The sequence below is a fragment of the Sceloporus occidentalis genome, unplaced genomic scaffold, assembly GCF_023333645.1.
Source record: "Sceloporus occidentalis isolate IW3139 unplaced genomic scaffold, rSceOcc1.0.p SCAF_3, whole genome shotgun sequence".
Lineage (NCBI taxonomy): Eukaryota > Metazoa > Chordata > Lepidosauria > Squamata > Phrynosomatidae > Sceloporus > Sceloporus occidentalis.
Genome location: NW_028316983.1, coordinates 49996087 through 50022238, shown reverse-complemented (window position 1 = coordinate 50022238; position 26152 = coordinate 49996087). Strand labels below are relative to the sequence as shown.

The window sequence follows — 26152 nt, the reverse complement described above, 5'->3', positions numbered from 1 at the left end:
AACTCAAGGGTGGGAATAAAATGTTGTAATTAATGTTGCAACTAATACTATGACACCAGAAACATTGTATGTTTTTTTAAAAAAGATTCTGAGAATTACAGTAACAAACATCACTTTAGGTCTAGATTCAAAGCTCTTGTAATATCTAAAGTTCTAAATGGCTTGGGACTTTGATACTTGAAGGAGCAAAATTGAAGTCTACAGGGGGTGCCATCTTCTGTGTCCAGTAAGGGCAATATGAAGCGGGAGAACATGGAGGAGGGTCTTCTTGCTTGTGATATCACGATTGGAGTAAGGCCGCCCCTTGAAGGTTAAACTGGTGCCAACACTGGTGCTAAATTAAAACATGGCTTTTTATTGAAAGAGTAATTTATTTCATATATAACCATGGTTTTAAACTGCTGTAGTTTTGAAAACTTTTTACCGGTTGCTATTTATGCTTTTAACCTGGATATGTTTTAATTTCTTTATGTTGTACACTGCACTGTGTTAAAGAGTAGGATATAAGTTTTTTTAATGAAACAAACAAACAAAACTAATTTAAAAGCCAGCATTACAATTTGCTAACTTTTTAATATCAAATAATATTTATTTATTAAAATGTGTATGTTTTGTCCTTTATCCAAAGGTATCAGTGCAATTTATAATAAAATCATCTTTAAAAAATAAATAATTGTCCAGCTTGGTGTAGTCATTTTCAACCTACAGATTTTCTGAATTTTAGTCTTTTGTTTATGAGTGCAGTTGCCCCTCCTTACTCACTGACTTGAGGTCCGTGGCTTTAAATATTCACGGAGGGGCGACCTCCGTTATTTTTAATGGGATATGTCCCCACAGCACATGCCCCGCTTGCACTCGCCCCATTCAAGTCTATGGGGCTTGAATATATGCGAGTCTCTGTTTTTGCTGGGGGGGTCCAGAACGGATCCCCCAGAAAAACGGAGGGCCAACTGTATTATAACTACAAGAAAAATTTTAAGAACTATCTGCTGCCTGAACTATCTTATTATGAGAGGGAAACTTTATAGTCCATTTACTTTATGAAATTCATATGGAGATCTGTGACTCTGTGATAGAATAATAAGCTAAAGGAAAATTCATTGTGGAACAGGATCTCATTGAGAAACTAACTGGATAAATATGCTACATTCTGAAGTTAACTCAGCAGTGCCATCTAGAGTGCCTGTGACTTTATACATCTCAGGGAAGTTTGAATAAGCATACATTTTGAGTTTTGGCTCTTAATAAACATCCAGAAATTATGTTTGTTTGTTTTTTCATAAAGTTGCATCTAGTCTGATTCAGTTAACTCTTTTGACATACATGTGCAAAGTACTTAAGGAGGCAGATCTAGCCTCCATAATGGCCACATTGTCTGGCTAGGCTTCTGACATTAGTAATGGAACATACTGTATCACTAGATAAACCAGTCCATCTCCACAAAGAAGATGGCTTCAATGGACTCAAGCATTCTCCCATAGCCATTTTCTCCATAGAGCCCTTAGCACATACTATGGCCTGGATCTAATTTTTATTCTAAATCAGTAGAACTTTTGTAAACGTTAATTCACCAAGGAACTACAGATTCAGTAGGTGTACTCTATCTGACACTAATAACAAAACATGGAATTCTGAAACCTACTGGTAAGATACTGTTTAAGTCGATACCATTTAACTAGGGGCCCTTTCACACTACACAGTTTTGACACTGTTTCCATTTTAAATGCCATGCCTGCATCCTATGGAATCCCAGGGCCTGTAGTTTTTGGTGAGGCACTAAAAGCCCTCTGGCTGAGAATGCAAAATACTCTTCCCTGAAAAGCAAATCCCAGGATGCCAAAGGATTGAACCACGGCAGTTATAGTGGAAGCACATCACTGTAATTACATAGTGTCAAAGAGGTAAGTTATAATGATTTGTTTTATGTGAAATTCTATGCACACAGAATCATAGAATCATTGCCCAGATTACCGCATTATACTCTTATATTATTGGGATATAGCAACTTCGCATGCTGAGACCTTCTAGTAACGCATGTCTATGGTAGTTTATTGCTTACTAACAGCCCCTCCCCATTTCCTGTTTTCCCAAAAAAAGCACACCTCACCTTTTGTCCCTGAAGAAGAATCGCCATTACTATCTTCCCTTCCTTTTGTCCGGAGCTGATGCATGCATGCTGAGGGAGCATCTTTCCTAAGATGCATGCAAACTACCTTTTCTACCTCATATTTCTTGCAACATGAAGTTAGACCTGTGTATCTCTTCATCAGTGTTGCCAACAAGCCTAGAAGATATTTCCCCAAACGTTTGACCAAAACACACCGAATTCCCCATATCACACAAAATATTCAGTCAAAATCCCCAAAAAGTCCCCGTAATGTTAATATGGCAGATCTTTTGCAAATAAACGTAATCTTAATTGAATAAAAATAATTGTAACTTATTTCAACTCTCTAAATTACCATTACAACCAACCAAAGAATCTTTCAGTCCTTCTAATACTTTTAAGATACTTATTTTGACATGAAGGGGGTCCAGGAAGCTTTGTGCCAAATAGAAATGTGTTCAGCTGCAACCGCACTGCAGAAATAATCCAGTTTGACAACCCTTTAATTGCCCTGGCTCAGTGCTATGCAATCCTGAGAATTCTAGTTTTCTGAGATATTTAACCTTCTCTCTCAGCAAACTCTGGTGTGACAACAAACTACAATTCCCAGGATTTCATAGCACTGGGCCATGGCAGTTAAAACGGTATGAAACTGGATTGTCTCTGGAGTGAAGATGCAGCCTGAGTTGGGTCCAAGACACACTGCAGAAATAATCCAGTTTGAGACTGCTTTAGCTGCCCTGGCTCAGTGCTAGGGAACCCTGGGAATGGTAGTTTTGTGAGACATTGAGCCTTCTCTATCAGAAAGAGCTCTAGTGCCACAGCAAACTACAATTACCAGGATTCCCTAGCACTAAGCCAGGAGAGTTAAAGCGGTCACAAACTGGATTATTTCTGCAGTGTGTTTTGGACTTAGTTATTAAAACAGTCTAGGAACGCTCATGATTTACATCTTCTAGGCTCTGACAAGTAAAGTCAAAATATGTTCCTCTTTTAAAAACATTTCCCCTTAGTGTTAAGTAGTAGGGAGCATTGCCTTAACAGGAGGGCTGAGAAAGTCCCCAACCATGTGAACAAACTAAGATGTGGTAAGAGGTACAGCCTGAATGGTTAACAGCCTATTATAATTTATTTGGGGAGAATCCTTGTAGATGATGGGACTTTACAGTAGAGAAAATCTTCCTCGAACTTGTAAAAAGTGCAAACTGAATAATACATAATTTTAAATTATTTGGACAGGAAACTAATTGGCTCACCTTCCATTATGTTTTTTAAAACTGTAATAATCTGCATCTATACCACGTTAGACAATGCAAATTTATGCACTTTGCTTGCTTGCTTTGCACTCCAGTTTTAGAGCCCATGCAGAGTATTAAGAATATGGGTGAGGTATGTATGCTTGCTCTGTCACAACCATCATTTCTGCTCTGCAAGTGTCTGTCACCACACTTGTCTTACAAGACAGACACAACACAGGATTTCCAATGGTTTCTTAGTCATGTGAAGTTCAGTCTTAAATATAGCATATGTAAAGAAGCATTCAAAATAAGGACCTCTTGCATCATGCATAAATAGCTACCTGTGTTGTCTAGGGAAACAAGCATACACTTACCTTTGGAACATGAGGGTTAAATTCAACTGCTCGGTGTATTGCCTCTACAGCACTGATTTCTGCTGTGCTAAGACCTCTTCTAGAAGCTGTTTCTGGTGAGAACCTACAACAATATCCATAACCTGGTTACATTAATAAAAGCAAGGCAAAGAATTATCTAGCCTTTCACAAACATATACTGACAAGGAAAACAACTGAGAACAAAAGCTCAAATTAATTGGGCTGATATCCTGAGGTAGCAGGAATCTGATCCTGCAGTCCATGGGTAAGAGCAAAAATATGGTCTTTCAGAAACAATAAAGTGCTCATCATTTTATATTTCAATCTGAAATATGCTATCAAGGAGAGGTAAATGAAAGCAAACCTCTGAACCAACACAAGAATTTGCCTTTCATCTAATATGTAAGTTGTATAACTGAATGTACACTACTCTGGGCTTCAACCAGGAAAATGCAGTACATTGCAAACTCAGAGAAAAGTCTTACCTAAAGTTTAAAGAAATAAGAACAAATGCTTCCCAAGAGACTAGTATATCATTTGGAAAGTTCAAGTAACCCATCAGTCAAAAACTGGCTATTTAAAATTAAATTCATATGACACAGATAGGAAAGATGCAACCCTCGAAATGTTCTTAGACCACAACTTCTAGCATTCCTTAGTATTGGCTATATGGGGAGTTGCTGGAATCTGCAGTCCAGTAACATCTGGAAGAAGACATTATTTCCAATCATCATGCAGCATCTGCTCCATATGGCAGACTGATCACATGCAGCAGCTTGCTTAAGTACAAATCAAAATAGATAGCAAACATTGTGATGACCAATTTATTTCCCACCCTATAACACACTACACCAGTTGAAGATCTGGATATATAGTAAATCTGAAAGCCACTTCATTCTGCATACAAAGTTCATTATTGACTGATGCCATGATCATCACCACGGGCCAAAGTTTCATATGAGATTGTTTGTATTGAGAACAGGTCACTTGCTTGTAACTGTGGAACACACTACAGTTGTGTGGGTTTTGACAGAAACTTCACCCACATTCTCCAAGCACTCAGTACTCAGACCATGGTAACTTACCCTTTGTTTCCACAGAGCACTGGTATGGTGCTACTTTTAACTCATATGGTCTATTTTAAGATTTATATAAGTCATTTCAAACAATATCTAATTGGCAGGGAAGTACAGTCCCCAAATTGTTAGATAAACAGTGTGAAAGCATAGGTGGCAAAACCTGTCCCTTGCTTGAACAAGAAGGTCTGAATAGCTAGAAACACCATAAAAAGAGAAACCTACCAGAAAGAAAGAAAAGAAGAAACCCAGAACATTACTTTCTAAAAAGGAGCTGCTGTATATATTTGTCTATAATATACTTGAAGGACCGCATCTCCCCATATAATCCACCCCGCACACTCAGAACAACCGGGAAGAACTTGCTGGAAATCCCACCTTCTAAATGTGTAAATTTACAGCACTTTATAAATAAAGGTTAATAATAATAATAATAATAATAATAATAATAATAATAATAATAATAAATATATGTTACTACATCCCAGATGGCCTTCTCAGTAGTGGCCCCACAAATCTGGAACAGTCTTCCCGAGGAGCTCCGCCTTATCACCCCCCTGGAAACATTTAAAAAGAGGCTTAAAACCTTCCTCTTCTGTCAAGCCTTCCCCTCTGGAAAACAAAGCTGTGTATTTTGATCCCATCGACTCTCTGCCTCACCCTATTGAATGACTGTTTTAGATTTGTATAGTGTATATTGTGTTACTGGTTTTTATCTATTTTTATGATGTGTTTGTAACTGGTTTTAATTCTGTGTAAACCGCTTTGATCTTTTGGAAAAGCAGTATATAAATAAAATTTTTTATTATTATTATTATTAGTAGTAGTAGTAGTGGAAAAATTTAAGCCCAAAAATGGGCTCCAAATTCCTGGGTTGATTTATATATGGGTCAATATGGCAATACTGCTCCAATGCCGATATCATGAGCATTGGAAAAGCTAGGGGGTAAGGGAGGGAAGAGAGAAATAAAGGGAGAGGAATAAGAGGTTTGTATTCCATTTTTGTAAGCCATGAGCCTTGGGAAAGTTGGTGGGGAAGAGAGGGAGCAAAGAAAAAGAGAGAAAAATCAGAGGTTTGTGTCCTCTTTTTTGCAATCTTCCACAGTAAGAGTAGTATCATGGCCTAACTGCCACAATCCCAAGTGGCATAATGGAACAGTCTCAGCGCTAAGGAGACAGGTGATACTCGTATGATCAACACACTGGACAGTATTTTTGGATGGAGAGTAGGAATACAGGAGTGTTTCTCCATGTGGGTTCCCAATATATCCATATTCAGCAAGAGTAGAATCGATGCCTATAAAAAATGCCACCATCACAAGGGGATTAATGGAACATAGACCATTCCCAGTGTTGAGGAGAAAGATGATATGATCAACACAATGGATAGCATCTGTAGGATGAACAGTAGGAATACAAGCTTAGAGGTATGTCACTCCCTGTGGGTTCCCAACACTATCCATATTCACATAAGAGACTGAACTCTTGAGGAATGTTCTCTATGATGATAATCCTGTGTTAAAATTGATTACATGCACCAGTTTGCTTAAGTACAAATCAAAATTGATAGCAAACATGTCATGACCCATTCATTTCAGGCGGGTCCTGATTTCTCACCTACTGATCAGTCAAGACTACACTGAAAAGATCTGGTACTTCTCCTTCTAACAGAAGATCATGCAAAGTTTTGATGACTTATCCTTAATTTTGTCTTTTATTTTCTTTACAGGACCCCTGAAACTTTGAGTGTTGGTGATGGATCTGACCTGATCACTTATTCATTTCTTTGTGAAGAGAAGACAACCAGTGAAGAGTAGGTGAGGATAAAGAGACTGGTAATCTCCTGTCCAGTGTTGGATCAATGTACCTGTTCTGAAGAAGTCCTCTATACTGAAGCCAACGGTATCAATGCAATCGGTACCAAGGAGCTTAATTTAATTAATATCATGGATGAGGAAGGTGTGGTGGCTGAAAGGGAAGGTACTGAAGTGGACTTTCCTACCATTATATGTGATCAAGGTTCCAGTTCCTCAAATAAAGATGGGGTGTTATATGCAGAAGCAGAAATTGTGCAAAGATTGAATTTTACCACTTCATCTGAAACTGCAGAAATGACCACAAATTCAAAGCCTCAAAGCTCAACTATGAAACCTTGTCTCATAAAACCTTTAAAGACAGGTAAGTGTACATATTGTGGATCCCACCTAGGCAAACAAGTAAATAGGCACACTCAACTGACTGTGCTATTTTGTGGCTGCAATGAGTACACTTCTTAAGGAAGGCTTACTGACATATTCAAAATGATAGTAGTAACAATGACAGAACAATAAATGTACAAAATAGTTCATGCTGAAAAACTAATTTCTTCATTCAACAGAGTTGAATGAAAAGAGCATATTCCTAAAATGGGACTAAGGAACAGTATCTTGGGTGTGTTGAGTATGCATTGGTCAGTGCAATGGTTGGGTCTTTGCTGAAATCTACAGTAGTCAGCTTCTATTAAGAATTGTATTAGGATAGGCTTTTAACCCGAAGAAATACCATATTTTCCGGCATATAAGACGACTGGGCATATAAGACTACCCTTCTTCCAATGCAAATCAAATAAAAACTTAAAAAACATTAGATTTGATTTCAATATGGTAATTTTAATTCAAATGCTTATGACATGCAGGTACTTAGAAGGAAAACTTGTTGTATACAAAGCCTGTTTGGATTGGTCAGCTCTCCCTGCCTGCCCAGCCCTCCTTGTTTCCAAGACTATCAGAGTGGTAGCGCAAACACCGCTCTTTTTTCCATACCCCAGGCGTCCCGGACACCTGCAGCTTGCTCCGCCCTTCACTTACGCCTTCCCAGTGAGGCGCCCCCTCACCTCATCAATGGGACAGCGTTAAGTCACTTCTTTCCACGAATCCTTGTGAGTGAATTTTCTTCTACCATACTTGTACAGCGCCACCCTTGCTGCTTTTATACGGTCGCCGCATACGGCAGGGATGCGGCCATGGCCGCTTTTGAGCTCCCCCCACCATATGCGGCGACCTCAGATTCTCCAGTCCGGCTCGGAAATTTCAGCACTTGCCCTATAAGACGACACTTGGCATATAAGACAACACCCGACTTTTGAGAAGATTTTCCTGGGTTAAAAAGTAGTCTTATAGCCAGAAAATACAGTTTAAGTTGATATCATAATAGTCAGTGTATAAACAGTAAACTTACCTATCAGAAACTGCTCTGGCCTTTAAGAGTGCTGCTGTATAACATATTGCTGCTGACTTTGGAAGGCTGATATCTATAGAACAATAAAGTGGTAGATCCTAAATCAAGAAACATTTCAAAATCACTTCCTCTGAACAGTTTAACACTGGGGATTATCAATACAGTATATATATTGTGAATAAAATGTTTGTTATAAACAAGTGAACATGCTGAGCATAAAACAAACACAATCCAAAACTATCACTTGTTTATGTTTAAGTGATCCACTTAAGGAAAAGGGCCTTTACAAGAGCAGGCCAGAAGCTATATTTCAACTTAAAAACCAAAGGGTAATTATTGTTAGGGATGATGGGAGTTGCAGCTCTTCTCCTGGCTTTCACTCTCACCCCCCTGGTCAGCGGAAGAACAACCAGTTTGACCAGTAGCTCTGAGAATTGGCTGAAGATGTTTTCCAATCTTCTCTGGAGTCCGCTGGTTCTTGTTCAGCTCTCAAGACACCAGTCAACACAGTAGTCTTCTATAAAAGATCTACTTTTTATTCTAATATATACACTATGCACAAAACAATTCACTACTCACAAAACTCACACTACTATACTCCTCAATACCCACACTACTATACTCCTTCAATACCCACAAAAAGTATTGCCATACATTATTGCTTATATAGGCATTTGTCTCTCCATTCACTACACAGTTGCCACCTCCTGGGCGTGTACATACATTATGATTGACATATCAAACTTGGCTCAATCTTTACCTCACATTGCATCATACATTGCTGTCCACTCAATGACTTTCAGGTGATATCAATTTGCACCTTTTCACTTTGTCCTTGCTACATGTGTCCTTGGCTTTTAGGAACTTCTAATTACATTATATGCAACACCTATGTGCCATTTCAATAGCTTTTGCTGTGTCATGTTACTTTCAAATACATTCATACATATTATATTTCTTGTGACTATATATCCCATGTTGCTTTTTCCTGACAATTATGACTACAGAAAAGATATCTCTCTATCCAGTTCACTTATATATGTGTAAATGCCTTTTAAAAATGGTTCCAGTGGTGTAGACATTCTAGGTTTAGGTTTCCTTAGGTCAGAGAAACAACTGGCAGCAATATTTGTGAACAAAATATTGCAGAGAATTAAGCAGCTTCATCTAATTTATATCAGCTGCCAACTTGGAGCACAGTAGCCTAACAAGGGGAAGTCTAACATAACATAAAAATGACAGGGACTAAGAAAATATCCATGTGGAATTATAGGCATAGTCTTTTCAGTCCAGGATAACAATTACTGCTAATAATACAGTACTGTGGGCAGCCTGCGATCACAAGAATCTACTTATTAAACTGTCTTGTTAGAGCATACACACACAACTAGCATCTCAATGATAACAACATGTATTAAGCAACTTCCATCTCAATGACAATGACATTTATATTTATATTTATATTTACCATCATACTTTGCAAGAACTGCCTGGACATCAGCATAAGCTTGTAGTTCCAGAAGTGCTTCTAGAAGGTTTTCATGGATATTCAATACACTTAGGAGAGGAAATTCTTTCATTAACTGTTAGAAAGGTGTGAAGGAGGAAAACAAATTATCACCTCTGTGTATTCCTTACCTTAGAAAACCCTATGAAATTCATAGGGTCAATATAAATAAACAGGCAACAAAGGCACATACATACACATGCAAAACAGCAAGGTGAGAGGTCAAGCCATTCTCCAACAAGCTGGTGATTTTATAATAAATTGAGGTATTCAATAATTTAAACTCAGGGAAAGTTAAAACCCATTCTTCTGATATTCTTTGTCATTCGTGGGAATAATCTAATTCCATCAACAGCATAAAATGAATGATGCAACTTTATGTTGTTTGCTTTGATGGATGATGCTATTTGATCATCTGAGGAAATAGCTAAAGCAAAGCTGCATCTTGCTCACAGGGATGTGAATGGGAAAAGTCCCACATCTGACATATGCATCATGTTATTTAAGTTTAAGTATACATCCCACTACTTCACATAGGCGCATTACAGACCACCCGTTTGGGGCGGCCTGTAACTGGCCCTTTCCCCGCCGAATCGGGGCCTCAGCTGCCACAAAGGCAGCCTCTGAGGCCCCGATCCGCTCTTTTCCAGGCTACGGGGAAGCGGCAAAAGGCCGCTTCCCCACAGCCTGGAAAGGGGTGTCCTTGGGGCTTCAAGCCCCAAGGACACCCGGCGACAGCGGGGAGGAGGAGAAAGGGGCCACTTGGCCCCTTTCTGCTTTGCGTCGCTGGCGCAGCCATGTAAAGGCTGCACCCAGTGACGCAAAGGTGGAAGGAGCTCCAAAACGGAGCTCCTTCCGGGGCCGCGGAAAGGGCGCTCCAGGTGCCCTCGCGTGACCCCACTATGTCACTTCCACGCCGCCCCTTTTGGAGGCGGCGCAGTCGTGACATAGTCATGGTGGCGCCCGTGTTTAGGGCGCTGCCATTTTCTACGCACTCTGCACGTATTAGGTTTAGGGGCGTCAGGAAGTGACGCCCCTTCCTAACCCTAGTACGCGCAGAGCGCGTACTTAATGCCCATCTGTAACGGGCCACAGAAAATCATAACAGATTAAGAACACATCCAGATGGCTACAAATCCCAAATGTCGGCATATTATAAAACAAAATGGACAACATTCAATTTCAGTTATTAGTTCTCAAGAGATTAAATAAAGTGAACATATTAGTAAATGAAGTGCTGAATCTGATGTTCATTTAAGACATAGATTTTATTGTTGTGCCTATGTAACCAACTATTAGATTAAGAAAAATACCATGATGGCAAGCCAGTCAGATCAATATAGAGCACCTAAAAATGTGGCCCTGGTTAATGTAACAAGAAATTTTTAAACTTGGTAAACATGCAGCCACAAAGCATTTCTACTCCATTTGTTTAGCCATACCCACCAGACTTTGATCTCGTTTTATTTTATTAACCATTTTACTGGGAATTGTTTTTAATGGTATCTTAGGATGGGAGGGAGATTGATAATCATGTTTGATTTTATTGTTTTTGTTTGTTGTTACCTGCCTCGATCCAATACAGGGAGAGGCGGGATACAAATATATTATTATTAGTATTATTATTATTACTCTAGGAGAAGCTTTACATTCTGTAAAAAATGCTACTTATTGTAAAATATATACAGATTATCTAAGATTATATTAAAAGTAAAAGTCTTTCATGTACAATAATATGCATTAATATGAGTAAAATATTAAGGTATATATATTTGAAATAACAATTAAGTGATTAATTAATAAAAGCCTTAAAAATGAAAAATATAAAAAAGTTGTTATTTTTTCTAATATTTGGCCCAAAGAGATGAGTAAGAATACAGAGTTTACCAAGATAAACTGCAATCTGTCTGATTAGTTACTGGCTATGGAGATTAGACTGTTTAAATGAACCTATTACCCAGATATTTTTATTTCTAAAATACTTACATCTCTCATCATTTTCACTGCTTCTTTAATTCTTCCAAGTTTTCTTGCACACATAGCTAGTCTCCTTTTCACATAAACCAGTACATTGGTATCTCTTCCTGAAAAAAAGTTACATCAAACATATAGTGATATCTAAAGTGTCACACTTCTTCTAACTCATTCATTTGTGTACCTCACTTTTCCTGTTTCAGTAAAGCGACTAATACTTAAATGATAAAAGCATATCCATAAAACTGTTGTCAGTGAAAGCTTTTTATCTTCTCGCAAAAGCCTAATCTGTAGATTTATCATCTACTGATGTGACCTTGAAAAAAGAAATTAAGAAAGTGTTCCAACTCTTCTATAACAGGTGTACAATATTAGGCTGTGCCAGTCTGTCTTTGGGAATATCATTAAACTAGAGAAAACTCTTCACGATGTCCTTGCATTAGGGACAATTTACAATCAATTACAACAAATCTTCTAGAGTGGTGAGGATCTTGTAACCATCCATATGTTGTTGTCCTATCACTTTCATCAGCCAATCCCAGCCAGACCAACATGGGAGTAACAGCACATTATCTTCTGTTGACTCCCTATCCTGGCTGTAAACTATCACTAAAGATGGAGCTGGTTTTATAGAACACAAGTGTCTGGTAGTGAAAGTGTTTCCATTTGACTGACCTAGTATGAATCACATAAAATCCATGGTTTCTCAAGGATATGAATCAAGATACCCACTAACACCCTCTCATTCAGTCATAAATCCACAGCCTCAGCACATATTTGTTTCTCCATTATAATCATAAACTGAAGATTGAGAACTTGTTTGTGGCCTCAGAACTAAGACACCACATCCCATGGCATAAAAGAGAAAGCAGGGGAGGGTGCAGAGGGCAAAAAAGGACATCATGATATTGAATCATTGATCATGAGTTGGAGAATAGCTTAAAAGGAATTATTAAGAAGATACTAGAAAACAAAACTTTTAAGCCACTAGACTATTGGTTGATGGTGTAGGAAACCCACCAAAAGTGAGTATTTATCAAGCCATTATTTAGAAGTGTTTTGAAGTACTATCATACAGTATCTCTCAATACACTCATCAAGTTGTCATATTAGTGGTGTGCATTAGTTGACACAAGTGCCTTTTGGAATTAATATATGGCTTTATCCCAAATTGCTGACCTATGACAAGAAAGATTTCTCCTATGAATCCAACTTGTTTTTCATGAAAGGATAATAATGCTAAGATAGAACCCACAATATTTTAGAACATGACTAAGACTAAAACTCTATTCATATTTATCTGGGTATAAAATCCACTGAACCCAATTTCATTTACTTCTGAGCAAATATGTACAGGACTACACAACAAAGCATTCAGCACTTTGTCCTAATGTGCAAAACATATAATACAATTAACTGTACTTTTAACTATATGAGCAGAAAGGTGCAGGGGTTATGTTTCAAGTTTGCTAGTAGTTCTGATAAAAAATTAAATAAGTCCAACTCCAAATGTATTTAGCCTCATGAACACTATGTGAAAGAATGCTTACTAAACTGTGCTTCATGCTGAGGACTTTGAAAACTGCAATGCTGAGACTTTCTATAAATTGTTTCTCCTGCTCGTAGAGCCTGCTTAAAATATTTTTCAGCATCTATGATAGTTATTGCTTCCTCCTCAGCCAACAGAACATATGCCATGGCACACCTGAAAAAGAGAAGGGGTAGGGAATTAAAAGAGAAAAACACGGCTTTCAGATTGAAGCCAGCCAACTTATTTTGTATAGAGACCTAAATGACACGAATGATTAAAAATTTTAATATAGTACAGTAGCTGCACTTAAATAAACTTTCATCAAATAAGATACAAAAACTATCATATTTAGCAGACTATTAGGTCATAGCAGACCATATAGGGCTTTCTTCAGTCCTTCGTGCAATTTCAAGTGAATCACCCAGAAAAAGATCAACAAATCTTGTTGATTGTATAGTAGACTGTAGGGCCCAAATTCAACATGATGCCCACGGGGGGGGGGGGGGGGGGGGGAGTTGACAGTAATTGCACTGGATCTAATAATTGCACATGCAGTAATACAACAAATGCAAGTCACAAATGGTTGTGCAATGGGAAATGGAAGTGGATGCCTACTTGTGGTATCTCTAGCAGACTTACTCATTATTTAATTCCAAAGCTTGATATGCTGCTTTGATTCGGGCTTGAGGGTTTCTCTCCCGCCATGCCTTCTGCATTACTGTTGAAAAGAACAGAAGAATGTTTTTAAATGGCAAGTCACAAACAATATTCGTGCAATACACATACATTCAGGAAGAATAAATTATCAGTTCAAAGAAAGTACCATTACTTGCTTCTTACCAAGATAAGACCAAATTTAACACCAGTTCATATAATATTTTATTTTTCTATTACATCCACTCTTTTAAGAGAGATATCAGGAGTAGATAACAGGAAAAAACAAGGGCTATATTTAGTGCCATAAAGGTTAGCATCACTCTTTTTTCTCTAGTGAGCTTCAGAGTGGATTGGGCCACTGATGAATTTTGGGTGGAACAACAATGGTTAAGTGGCAACTCTTGTCCAAAGTAATATTGACAGACCTTTCCTTCCTTCCCCTCAGTCAGGTTCTCACAACAGTTACTCGCTTACCAAAGAAGTAAGGTAAGTTAATATTACTGTCACAAACCCAGCTTAATTCTATTTTTTAGAAACACAAACACTAATTCTTAAAAGGCTATGAAGCACTTATGAACTGACAGGGAAATCCTGCATTTATCTACTCAAAATCTTTCTGAATTCAATGACACATATTCAGAGGTTATTTGATTCCATCTTCAAAGAGGGGGAAAAAGAGGATCACAACAATTATCATCCAGATATCAATACCAGGAAAGATTCTAGAGCAGATCATTAAACAGAGAGTCTGTGAACATTTAGAAAGCAATTCCATAATCACAAAAAGCCAATATGGGTTTCTGAGAAATAAGTCATGTCAGACTAATCTGCTTTTTTGATAAAATTACCAGCTTGGTAGACAAGGGGAAGGCTGTAGATATAGTATATCTAGATTTCAGTAAGGCTTTTGAGTCCCCCATGATATTCCTGCAAATAATCTAGTAAAATGTGGGCTAGACAATGCAATTGTTAGGTGGATTTGTAATTGGCTGACTGACCGAACCCAAATGGCGCTCAGCAATAGCTCCTCTTCATCCTGGAGATAAGTGACCAGTGAGGTGTCACTAAGCCCAGTGCTATTGGGGGTATATTTATCAAATTTGCAGATGACATCAAATTAGGATTAGCTAATATCCCAGAGGACAGGATCAAAAATCAAAATGACCTTTATAGATTAGAAAGCTGGGCCAAAGATAATAAAATGCATTTCAACCCATAGAAATGTAAAGTACTGCACTTAGGTAGAAAAAATGAAATGCACAGATATAGGATGGGGGGCACCTGTCTTAAGGAGCTTATGTGTGAAAGGGACCTAGGAGTCCTAGTAGACCACAGGTTGAACATGAGTCAACAATGCGATGTGGCAGCTAAAAAGGCCAATGCTATTTTAGGCTGCATCAAAGTATAGTGTCTAGACCAAGGGAAGTAATAGTGTCACTCTATTCTGCCTTGCTCAGGCCTCACCTGGAATACTATATCCAGTCCTGAGCACCATGATTCAAAAAGGATGTTGACAAATTGGAGTGTCGAAAGGAGGGCCATCAAAATGGTGAAGGGTCTGGAAACCATGCCTTATGAGGAAAGACTTGGGGAGCTAGCTATGTTTAGGCTGGAAAAGAGATGGTTAAGAGGTGATATGATAGCCCTGTTTAAGTATTTGAAGGGGTGTCACAATGAGGATGTTTTCTGCTACTCCAGAACATGGAAGAATGGATGCAAGCTAACAGGAAAAGAGATTCCACCTTAACATTAGGAGGAACTTCCTGACAGTGAGAGCTGGTCAGCAGTGGAACACTCTTCCTCAGTGTGTGATGGAGTCTCCTTCTTTGGAGGTCTTTAAGCAGAGACTGGATGACCATCTGTCGGGGCTGCTTTGACTGTGATTTCCTGCATGACAGGGGGTTGGACTGCATGGCCCTTGTGGTCTCTTCCAAATCTATGATTCTATTATTAAAATTTAAGCCTGTATATTTGATCTTCCTCAATCTTCGTAAGGAAAGTAGAGAATCTGTATGTTTCTTTTGGAACAAAATTTGCAGCTGTCCAGCAAGAATAATGTGGAAAATGTTGGAACATTTTTTCTGGAAAGATAATGTTAGTTTTGGCTTAGGTATACTATATTCATACAACATACAGCTCATATCATACAACATATCTTCAGATCAGCCTGGATACAGCTAGCTCTTGGTGATTTAGACAAATCAGCAGACATTACCATCTGACAAAAGCCAAGTATACATCAGTAAGCATTAACATACCATCTGACAAAAGCCAGGTATATATCAAACTAAAACATCACTTTAAAAACAGGAGCAGACAATATGCAAACATCAAAATGATTCAGGGTGATCTCAACCTGTAAAGTCTCAAGATTTTTTAAAGGTTTAAATAAACTTTTTAAAACACACAAACAAGCTTCCAAGACTTAATGTTTCTGAAAGATCAGTGCTAGAGTTTGATCTGCCAGAGAGATTAAAAAGTAACAATGCCTCACTTATATCATGGACGGGCCACTGCAGAATGTGTGAGGGTCATTTTTTATCTCTACATCCTTTACCAAAACTATACAGACACTTCTGACACAATCAGAAGTGACCTAATACTGCTTCTGATTTTGCTTTGGTCTGGCTTGGGGTTGGGGGGCAGAGCACTGGGCAGCTTTCAGAGGAACAAAACAGTCATGATTGATGGCAGTTTTGAGCCATTTTTGGCATTAAAAAAATCATAAAGACCCTGGGGCAACTGGGGGCTTTGGAGACTTGAGGGTCCACTAAATGAGGCCCTGCAGGCTCTACACATTCCCCACCCAACCTATGTTATGGGCAATACTCTATAACATTCCAGAGGAATATCCAAGGTTTTCTAAGTTGCCATAAGACCAAAAGATTTCATGGCATATACTTCTATGGCTTTGGATCTGCTTAATGCATCTGATTAAGTGACTCTGACCAGTCAGTTTACACCACAGTAGATATTTTCATTTTTCAGGTGACACAAGACTATCTTTTTCCCTAACATGTAGACAAAAGTAGGATGGACACATCAAGCTTCCCACAGGTTGAAAGATACAGAATCAACTCATTAATATGGACACACAACATTCTGAAAATAATTATTTACAGCCTGGTCTTCTTGCATAGGATTGTCCATCCCAAGACCTCAAAAACATTTTTACAAATGGACTAGAATATAAAAAATACTATAGCAAATGTAATTATTTTGGGGATGTTTTAAAGCAAACAACATGAAATATAAAGCAGATAAAATGGAGGTACCACAGTAAGGGGAACCTACTACTCTGGATGAAGGTTTGCAACCAATCCTAGACATGGCTGCATTTTTCCTGAAGGACCATGTACATAACTTGGGAGGTCTTAGCCTGGAGAAGAGAAGATTAAGAGGTGATATAATAGCCCTGTTTAAATATTTGAAGGGATGTCATATTGAGGAGGAAAGAAGCTTTTTTCTGCTACTCCAGAGAACAGGACCCGAAACAATGGATGCAAGCTACAGGAAAAGAGATTCCACCTCAACATTAGGAGGAACTTCCTGATAGTCAGGCTGTTCGACAGTGGAACACACTCCCTTGGAGTGCAGTGTCCTTCTTTGGAGGTCTTTAAGCAGAGGCTGGATGGCCATCTGTCGGGGATGTTTTGATTGAGAGTTCCTGCATGGCAGGGGGTTGGACTGGATGGCCCCTGTGGTCTCTTCCAATTCTATGATTCTTCTTGTCTCTGTGGACAAGAGTACCTGCAGCAGCCATACGTGGCATCTTCATTCTATCAGCTTAGAATGTATCGTCAATTGTAACCCCAGGTGAAAAGGCAGATCTTGCTTCAGTTTTCCATGCACATGTAAGATATCTTCCACGTATTGCGGATGAAGAATGATTGGAAGTAAATGCCACCTTCCTTCTTCTTGTATACTTTTTTTTACTTTTTAAAAAAGGATGTTAGCTTCATAAGATGCATAAGAGATTGACAAACAGGCAACAGTGACTGAGAGAACTTGTTATAGATGTGTGGGTTTTTTTGAAGAACTGTATAGCAAAAAGGAGGAGAAAAAGATAAATACCCTCATTAAAAAGAAAATGAAAATATTGCAGGATGATTCGATATGGAAAACAATACATAGACTCTGAATTAAACTGGAAATTCCTGGATATAATAGAGTGAGATGTGGACTTGTTTGAAAATCATGTATAGAGGAATATATAAGAAAGAATGCTGTTTACTTTTTCTTTTAAAATACATGAAGAAGACAATAGCTGGGAAACAGAAAGGGAGGGACTAAAGGGAAATCAGAATTGTTGAAGCTAACATCCTCCTCCTTGTATACTGAACAAAAATAAGAGTTATGGTCCAACTCCATTTATGGTTCTAGCCATACACACCACTTGAATGCAAGCACCAATTCATTTTAAACTGGGATAACAAAAAATACAACTGTTGCTCAGGCTTGGTTTAGAATGGACATTTTGAACAACAAAGAAGGAAATACATCACCATTAACTTTTTTATTTCACAAAGAAAAAGCCACTGATACCTGCATCTGAAGGCCGAACTGAGTCTGTTTCACATGTGAAAAAAGTCTGGTGATCTTGGGCAGATAAGTTCATGTCATAATATGTAAGTGGCTCTTTTCCAGTCACCCATGTATACCTTTTGAGAGAGAGAGAGGGGAGAGAGGTTTCATTAACAGTGTAAGCCTAAAAATGCCTACTAGGAAGCAAATTGTAGTGCCCTCAGTGAGGCTCACTTTTAGGAAGGCATCTCTAAGACTGCAGCATAAAGATTTTTTTAGAGAGGAAACTGAGATGTGTGATTGGCTTTATATGAGTAGCCTGGAAAGCACAAGAATTGCTTCTTGAAGGAAGGAAAAATGTACTATTGAGTCTTCCCTTAGATGGACTAATAGCCCTAGGATGAACATTTGGAAATTTCAAACTTGTCTGGAACATTATAGTACAGATTCTCACCAATGTTCACAATGACTACCACTTTCTTTGCATTTAATAATAATAATAATAATAATAATAATACATTTTATTTATAGATCGCTATTCTGCAATGATCATAGCAGTGTACAGTAAAAAATTGCAATACAATACAAAATACAATGTGACAGTTAAAGGAGGGAGAAGTCTCATCCTTCAGGCAGTCCCTGATGTTGCTGGGTCTGCCTGATGGCTCCCTCTGAGGCCGAGATGACAGTTGAGGAGGGAGGGGCCTCTTCCTTCAGACAGTCCCTGATGTTGCTGGGTCTGCCTGATTTAAGGAATGATACATTTACTGTACCCATTAGAATGGGCACGTCCATAAGGTAGTGAAAAAATAAAGCTTAAACAGAACTGAAAATACATATCTACCCAAACAAGTGCTTACCATGCCACATATATGGCATTCACAAGAAGAGACAGGACTATAAACCTGTAAAGGATTAGAATTCAGGTTCCTTTTTAAAAAAAATTGCTACATAAAAGATTTCAGAACTAAGATACCTGCTATATTCTGCTCCTCTAAAGAGATTGAGGGGATTTCTCCATACTTTACACTCTGTGAAAACAAACAAACAGAAATTAATCTAAAATTAAACTAACGCTGCTGCATTTTTATATATATGTGTGTGTGTGTGTGTGTGTGTGTGTGTTTCTATACACTGATGCAGGTACCAGTCTGAACTAGTCTGGAATATAATTTTGCTACTTCAAAGTAACGAGGGTTTTCAGATTCAAAAATTGACAATGGCACACTGTTACATTTCTCACTTGATAACCTTTCTCCCCCCAATTCACTGTTTAGACCTCACCATAACTTCCCATTATGTACAAATCTGAAAATTATGTCTGACATTTGAATTTCAAAGAAGAATCATAAACCATAACCTAAACTGGGAATCTGAGGGTGGTTTGTGGGTCAAGTGATGCCCATACGTTTCCTGTCTGGATATAATGGTAAAGTATGATGAATGCCTGAGAAAGGGAAGCTACAGATGATACACGATGAACACGTGTCTTCTAATTTTCCCAGTCATTTCTGATTTCAAGAAAGCAGAGTTCATTTACAGAATGTGTGAAGTAACAGAGATTCACAACAAAAGCCTGTTGATTAAAGGCAGATCATCTATTATGTTACAATAAAAATAATAGTTTGGAATTTGCAATAATCTGAAAATGAGAGCATACTCACACTACACAATTACAATGGTTTTATACCAGTTTAATTATCATGGTTCCATTTTATGAAATCACGGGATTTGTGGCAGTTAAAGTAGTTGCTAGAGCTGTGTAGTGTAGATATATACCTAAGATACTAAACTGATGACCCTGCCTTTCCGCTGCCATAGTTCCTTAAGCTTATTAGTTTAATGTGAAGCCGAAGGCTTTCATGGCCGGCATCCATAGTTTTTTGTGTGTTTTTCGGGCTATGAGGTCGTGTTCAGAGGTTTCCCCTGACATTTTGACAACAGCTGTGGCTGGCATCTTCTCTGATGATGCGAAAAACCCACAGAAAACTTATTAGTTTACTTCACCATTTATCTTATTTGGATAATTGTAGGTATGCCAAAAGACTAATTATAATATTTTATTAATGATATAGCTAAAGCCAGCTATCATGAAGTACATGTGCACTAAGTGAGACACTGGAAGCAGTCACCTGACAGACTCTGTCTGTTCATCTCATTTTCTCCATTTGTGGCAGAGAATGTTGTTTGTGGGGAATTAGTATTCTCTGTGCCTCCAATAAGTGGTCGCAAATGGCTCACAGATACCTGTTCTATGAAAGATGTGCCATATTTCCTGAAGTACCACCATTCAAATATCTGTAACAAAATATAGAACAAAATAAATAGAACACAATATACTGTGTATGCAAATATCAGTCATTTAAGTCTCTTACAAACTGGAGTTAATTAAAGTAGTCATAGGCCTGGTACAGATTGCCAGGACGTGACATCCCGACGGTGATAGTAGGGCTCGGGACCACGCACCAACCACATGGCCTTCAGCCCTACCAAGTGCGGGCAGCGCCATTACAGCATCAACCTGCCCACATGGGGGCGTATTCCTGACATGTGGGCATCATAGCGCCCAATCGTCATGCAAAGGAAGAGATGTTGTAAGGGCTGCGTTACGTCCCAAAAAGGAGCAGCTCTAGGCGGCTCCTTTTTTGATCCACAGCGTTGCTAGGCGGTTTGGGTGCTACGGCAATGCTGTGGACCAAAAACAGGTGCTTACAACTACCCTGAAAGGTGTGGTCTGTACTGCCCCACTGTTACTTAAGTTTCATTCCACCAAACAGGCAGAAAGCTTGCACATATATAATATGACAGAAAATAGTATGTATTATATTTTACCTATACACAAAACCTGTGCTTAAAACACAGTGGGAAAATTTATCAGGTTGATCACTGAAAGATCAGAGCAAACAATTGAAGGTTACAACTAGCAATCAGTTTCTGCATTGGATTCTAAGAGCTACATCAGATTGTTAAACACAACTACAGTAGATTCACTTAATCAATGGAATTTTTGTAACTTAACAAATCCCAGTGTTCCATGAGTCTTATTTATTTCAGACTAACAACTGGATTTAGGTCAAGATTGATGGCTATTTTCCACTGGGGTGGGTGGGTGCGTGTGTATGCTCTCAACCATGGTTCTTTTTTTACATCACTTCATACTGGTAAACGGGTAATATTTTAACAAAATAATTATTCTTTCTAGAACGAAATGTTATATACATTGTAGGAAATGACATGTAATTATTTGAAAAAGGTTTAACTGTAGAAGAACGGGCTGTAATTTACATGTTAGCATGCAAAAATGAAAATACTAAACTGGCTTGGTTCACATGCAAGTTGTCAGTGGGCATAAAGCTGTACAGGCATGTCAGAAGTGATTTCTCCCCAATATCAGAGGATGAGGCCATACAAGAACAACATGCTCATCTCAATACATTTATAATAGATGGGATACCATGAAGCATTTGCCTGAAAAGCTGTCTATAAGAGAACGATTACATTTCCATCATCTTTTCAACTGCTGTTAACTCTTTGCTTAGGGCTGTAACCAATAAAAGAGCATTACATCTCAACAGTGACAGCTCATAAGCACATAGCTAGCAAAGTGCCACAATGATTTTCCATCCTCAGCAATGTTCTCCAGAATGCCGCTGGATGCCTGCTGCTACACTTTTAAAATACAGTATATCTTTTCCTGTAAAAGTGCACCATCTAGAGTCCAATTGGTATTATCAGAAAAGTACCATTCAGACAAGCAAAGTTCACATTTTTAAATAATAATATGCAGCTCTACTAATACAAAACCTATAATTCTTGCTTGCTATATGCCCAAAAATATCAGTAAAAGAAAAAAGATTCCGTTTTAGTGATGTGTAAGAAAATCAACAAGTAGCAACAACATCAGCAAGGGCCAACAACAGTTAGGTTTTAAATACTAAAAACAACTTCTGGTCTAATTCACTAATTTAGTACCTGCATTAAACTCTCACATCTCTTTTCTAAAATCCAATAGACATAGGCAGACAGCTGAGTAGTAAATGGCCTTTTTTTATTTTGTGAACATCATGTTTTATGAACATCATATACTTGAAGACTTCTATACAGTAATTGCTTCCCTCTTTTAAATTCGTTAACACAAGCAGTCTGACAAATTCACAATCTTTATTTCATGCTCTGTAGGAACACATGTTCCAGTAAGGGGCGAAACAGAGATTACTTACAAATATCAGACCAGATATCAGAGATGAAGTCCCCGTAAGTGCAACGTAGAATTTTGGAGTCAATGTGCTCAAGAAAACAGTCACTGCCAGTGGGGAGAAAAAAGATAGTCCTGTCAATGAATACATTTGCCTCTCTGAGGTTGGCTTCAGACTATCCTGCTTTTCCACATACAGAACATATAGTCAATCTCCTCTTTGGCTAGTGGCCCTTCTTGAAAGGTCTGAAAGACAATTTGTTCTGACTACAGATAGAACCATAGAACTAGAAGGGACCACAAGGGTCTCCCAGCTCCTGTCTTGCAGGAATACACAACTAAAGCACTCCTGAAAGATGCTCATCCAACTTCCGTTTAAAGACTATCAAAATGGAGGTCTTTAAACACCATACAGTGAGGCAATCTATTCCACTGTCAAACACTTCTAGTTCTTTCTAATGTTTAGGAGGAATCTCTCTTTTTGTAATTTGAATGTGGGCACTTATTTTGTAAACAAGCTTTTCTTTAGCCAACAAAAGAAGCCTCAACCAACCTGTAAGTACTTAAAGAATTAGCATGAAGGTTCAGTGTCTTCATTTAAAGGCTGTACAGACCATCCCTTTTAGCACCAAAGCAGTGCTGTGGCAACCACACGCAGCACCCCCAATCTGGCCTTTCTGTGGCACAAAAAGGAGTTGCAAAAAGCGGTTCCTTTTTGCACTGTGGCAAGGGTGCCGTAGCCACCAGCACTAGGGCTTTTCTGTGCTCCTTTGGCACTGCATCATCTGGACGCAGTGCCAGAGTAGCACCATGGTGCGGCGTGTGGCGTCATGTCGGCAGAGTCAGGGCATGTGTTGTGCGGATGCATGCCCCACTCCGCCCACATGCTGGCCTTAATGGCCAGTCTATACAGCCCTTAGTTATACAAGCCTTACGAGACCCTTGTGATTTCATTTCTCATGTGCATATTGTAAGTTTTGGATAAAATGTTTGCTGAAACACATTTAACTTCTGTTCTTTTTCATCCTATAGGAAACTATCCCTATTCTTTCCATGTTATTTCTGCTTCTGATAACAATTTTGTGTTTCAGCAATGACTAGGAACACATCTGCTTCATTAACTGAGGTGCACTTGTATTTGGTGAATTTTATATGAATTATTATTTTTATGAATTATTATTAATGAATTAATTATGAATTTGCATGTTTTCTTTCTAGAACCGCTGGCCTATAGTAAGAAGAGCCCTCCCTCCAGTCCATCTGCCTTGGTCCAGGCCTCAGAGGGAGAGAAGAATGCTGGACCGGATCCCCTTCCCCACCGCCATTCCCTTCTCCTTTTGTCTCCTGTCTTTTTAGATTGTAAGCCTGGGGCAGGCTGTCTGATTAAATAAAATAGTAAGCTGCTCTGAGAGCCTTTGTGGCTGAAGAGTGGGGTATAAATACACCAAACATATCAATAATAACTAAGGTATGTAAACCTGTCATGGGGCTTTCTTGGCAAGATGTTTCTCCAAGGAGGAAAGCAGTTGAAGCAGTGTCAAACTGGATTATTTCTGCACTGTGGCTGCTGCCCCTAAGGCGACCCTCTCATGGGGGTTTCCTTGGCAAGTTCCTTCAGAGGGAGAGGTTGTTATGGCCCCATCTGAGGCTGAGAGAGTGTGACTCGTCCAAAGTCATTCAGTGGCTGAGCCAGGACTCGAACCCTGGTCTCCACTACGATGTGGCCTTCCTCTTTTCCTACACACCCCAGAATTCTCACAATCGTGAGAATGCTGAAAAATAAAAGCGGGGCAAGGACAGGGTGGCCAGACAAGGAGGACAAGGCGCCACAAAGCGTAGGACGCTCGAGGGGAAAAGCGCAGGACGCTACAAAATAAAAGCTACAAGAGGCTAATGGGAGTAAAAACTCATGCTTCTTAGCCCTGCTCAAAATGGAGGGCAGTTAAGAATTCCTCCTGGACAGAAGGCTGAAATGGAGGACGAAGCCTGGAGGGCAAGGAGAGAAGAGTCTGTCAATGTCATGGTGTCAGCCGTGGCACTGGCCCTTTAGATCACACTGTAGTGGCGCTTCACAAGTCTCTGCGGGATTGGATTATTCATGGATGTTATTGACATGTTCTCTCTAGGAATATCCAGGTCCTCCAGCGCAACTCTATGGTCCTCTTTAACCAAAAGCCGCCCTGAAGGAGCCAGGGATTATTCCCAGAGAGAAGGCTCCTCCAGCGCCACTCTCTGCTCAGAGTCTGGCAGATGGAGACCAGAGAGGTTGTTCCTAGAGCGTCTCCTCGCGGGTAAAAAGGCGGCCTTTTCGCTATTCGTGGCTTTCCGCTGGGAGAGATGGGGCGAGTCACGCTCTCTCAGCCTCAGCGCAGCCCCAAGCGCGACGCCCCCCGGCCCTCTCTCTTCCCCAGAAGGAAGGAGGCTGAAGCCCCTCAAAGCCTCCCCTTCCTCCCTCCCTTCCCTCACCCACCAACCTGCCGCCAAGTTGTCCCGCAGCCGGAGCGGCCCGCGGAGAAAGTAAAGGAGGCCCAGGGCCGCCACCGCTCCCAGGCTCCGCGCCCAGGGCCCCGACGCCAGCCTCAGCCGCTCCCATTGCCCAGGACACTGGCTCGGCGGCGGGGAGGGCGAAGGAGCGCCGTCCCCTTCCATGGAGGAGCCACCGACGCTCTCCACCATCTCTGTCGCCTCTCTCTCTTCTCTACTCCGAGGCCTCAGCCTTCTGAGGGGCGGGGCTTAGCCGGGCGCGCCCCCGACGCCGGAGAACGCCAGGGCGCATGCGCATGCTCGCTCTCTTTCTTCCCCTCCATGGCTTTTGTGAAGGAACATAGCCAGGAGCGACTCTGGAGACCGCTATGGCGCATGCGCATGGCCGCTCGCCTCCCTCCCGTTTGTGAAAGGAACATAGCCAGGAGCGGCCGCGACACCCTCAGCGCCACTTTTGAAAACGCCAGGGCGCATGCGCGTGGCTGCCCGACTTCTTCATAGGCTTTTGTGAGGGAACATCCAAACTTCTGGGCCTCCTCCCAGGGTTTTGGACTTCAACTCCCACAATTCCTGACCGTTGACCAAGCTGGTTGGGGGTTCTGGGAGTTGAAGTCCAAACCCCCCTGGAGGCCTAAGAGCCTGGTTTTAATGCATAATTGTTTTGATTTTTAAAATTGTTTCCCCCCCTAATTTATATCTATACATTTGAATGCTTTCCTATTGTTTTTACACTGTATTGTTTTAAATTTGCAGTGTATTGCCTCGAGTCCTTATATTGGGAGAAAGGCAGGATATAAGTAATAATAATAATAATAATAATAATACATTAGCAAGGGTTACAATATATGCTGAAGTTATTACTGTGCCTATCCACATAATACCGCACCACACTCTTATAGCGCTGCTATTCCACTTTGACTGCTCTGGCTGCCTCCTGTTGCATTCTGGGGATTGTGGTTCAGTGAGGCCTAATGCCTCTCCATAAACTACAAATCCCAGAATGCAACAGGAGGCAAACGGAGCAGTTAACGTGGACTAGCAGCTCTATAAGAGTGTAGTGCAGTAACCTAGTAAATCTGAATCCAACATAATTGGAACCCTGAGGAAGTCTTTTATGGACGCGGCTGGAGAGACATTCCATCCTGCGGTGCCCTTACTCAAAATGGCACTCAAACCGGCGCCACTCTATCAGGCATTCTATACGCTACTCAGTTGCAGCGGCGTTGCTTTGCCTTAAAGAGCAATGTTTGCCCATAACAAACATGGCGC

At 39.8% G+C, this 26152-nt stretch overlaps 1 protein-coding gene across 2 annotated transcripts in view; it reads right to left on the bottom strand.

Moving 5' to 3' along the window:
- LOC149315905 (suppressor of tumorigenicity 7 protein homolog) overlaps positions 1 to 25110 on the bottom strand; it is a 57069-nt gene extending 31959 nt beyond the window's left edge. For both annotated transcript variants that reach the window (XM_089514404.1, XM_089514405.1), the window contains exons 1-11: positions 24874 to 25110; positions 22425 to 22507; positions 20337 to 20502; positions 19181 to 19235; positions 18226 to 18341; positions 13663 to 13741; positions 13043 to 13197; positions 11505 to 11602; positions 9480 to 9594; positions 8012 to 8084; positions 3720 to 3822 (exon numbers count right to left, since the gene is read on the bottom strand). In XM_089514404.1, coding sequence (XP_089370530.1) covers positions 3720 to 3822; positions 8012 to 8084; positions 9480 to 9594; positions 11505 to 11602; positions 13043 to 13197; positions 13663 to 13741; positions 18226 to 18341; positions 19181 to 19235; positions 20337 to 20502; positions 22425 to 22507; positions 24874 to 25075 — 1245 coding nt within the window. In that variant the 5' untranslated portion in view covers positions 25076 to 25110. The remainder of the gene's footprint in view (positions 1 to 3719; positions 3823 to 8011; positions 8085 to 9479; positions 9595 to 11504; positions 11603 to 13042; positions 13198 to 13662; positions 13742 to 18225; positions 18342 to 19180; positions 19236 to 20336; positions 20503 to 22424; positions 22508 to 24873) is intronic.
- Positions 25111 to 26152: the final 1042 nt, after the last annotated feature.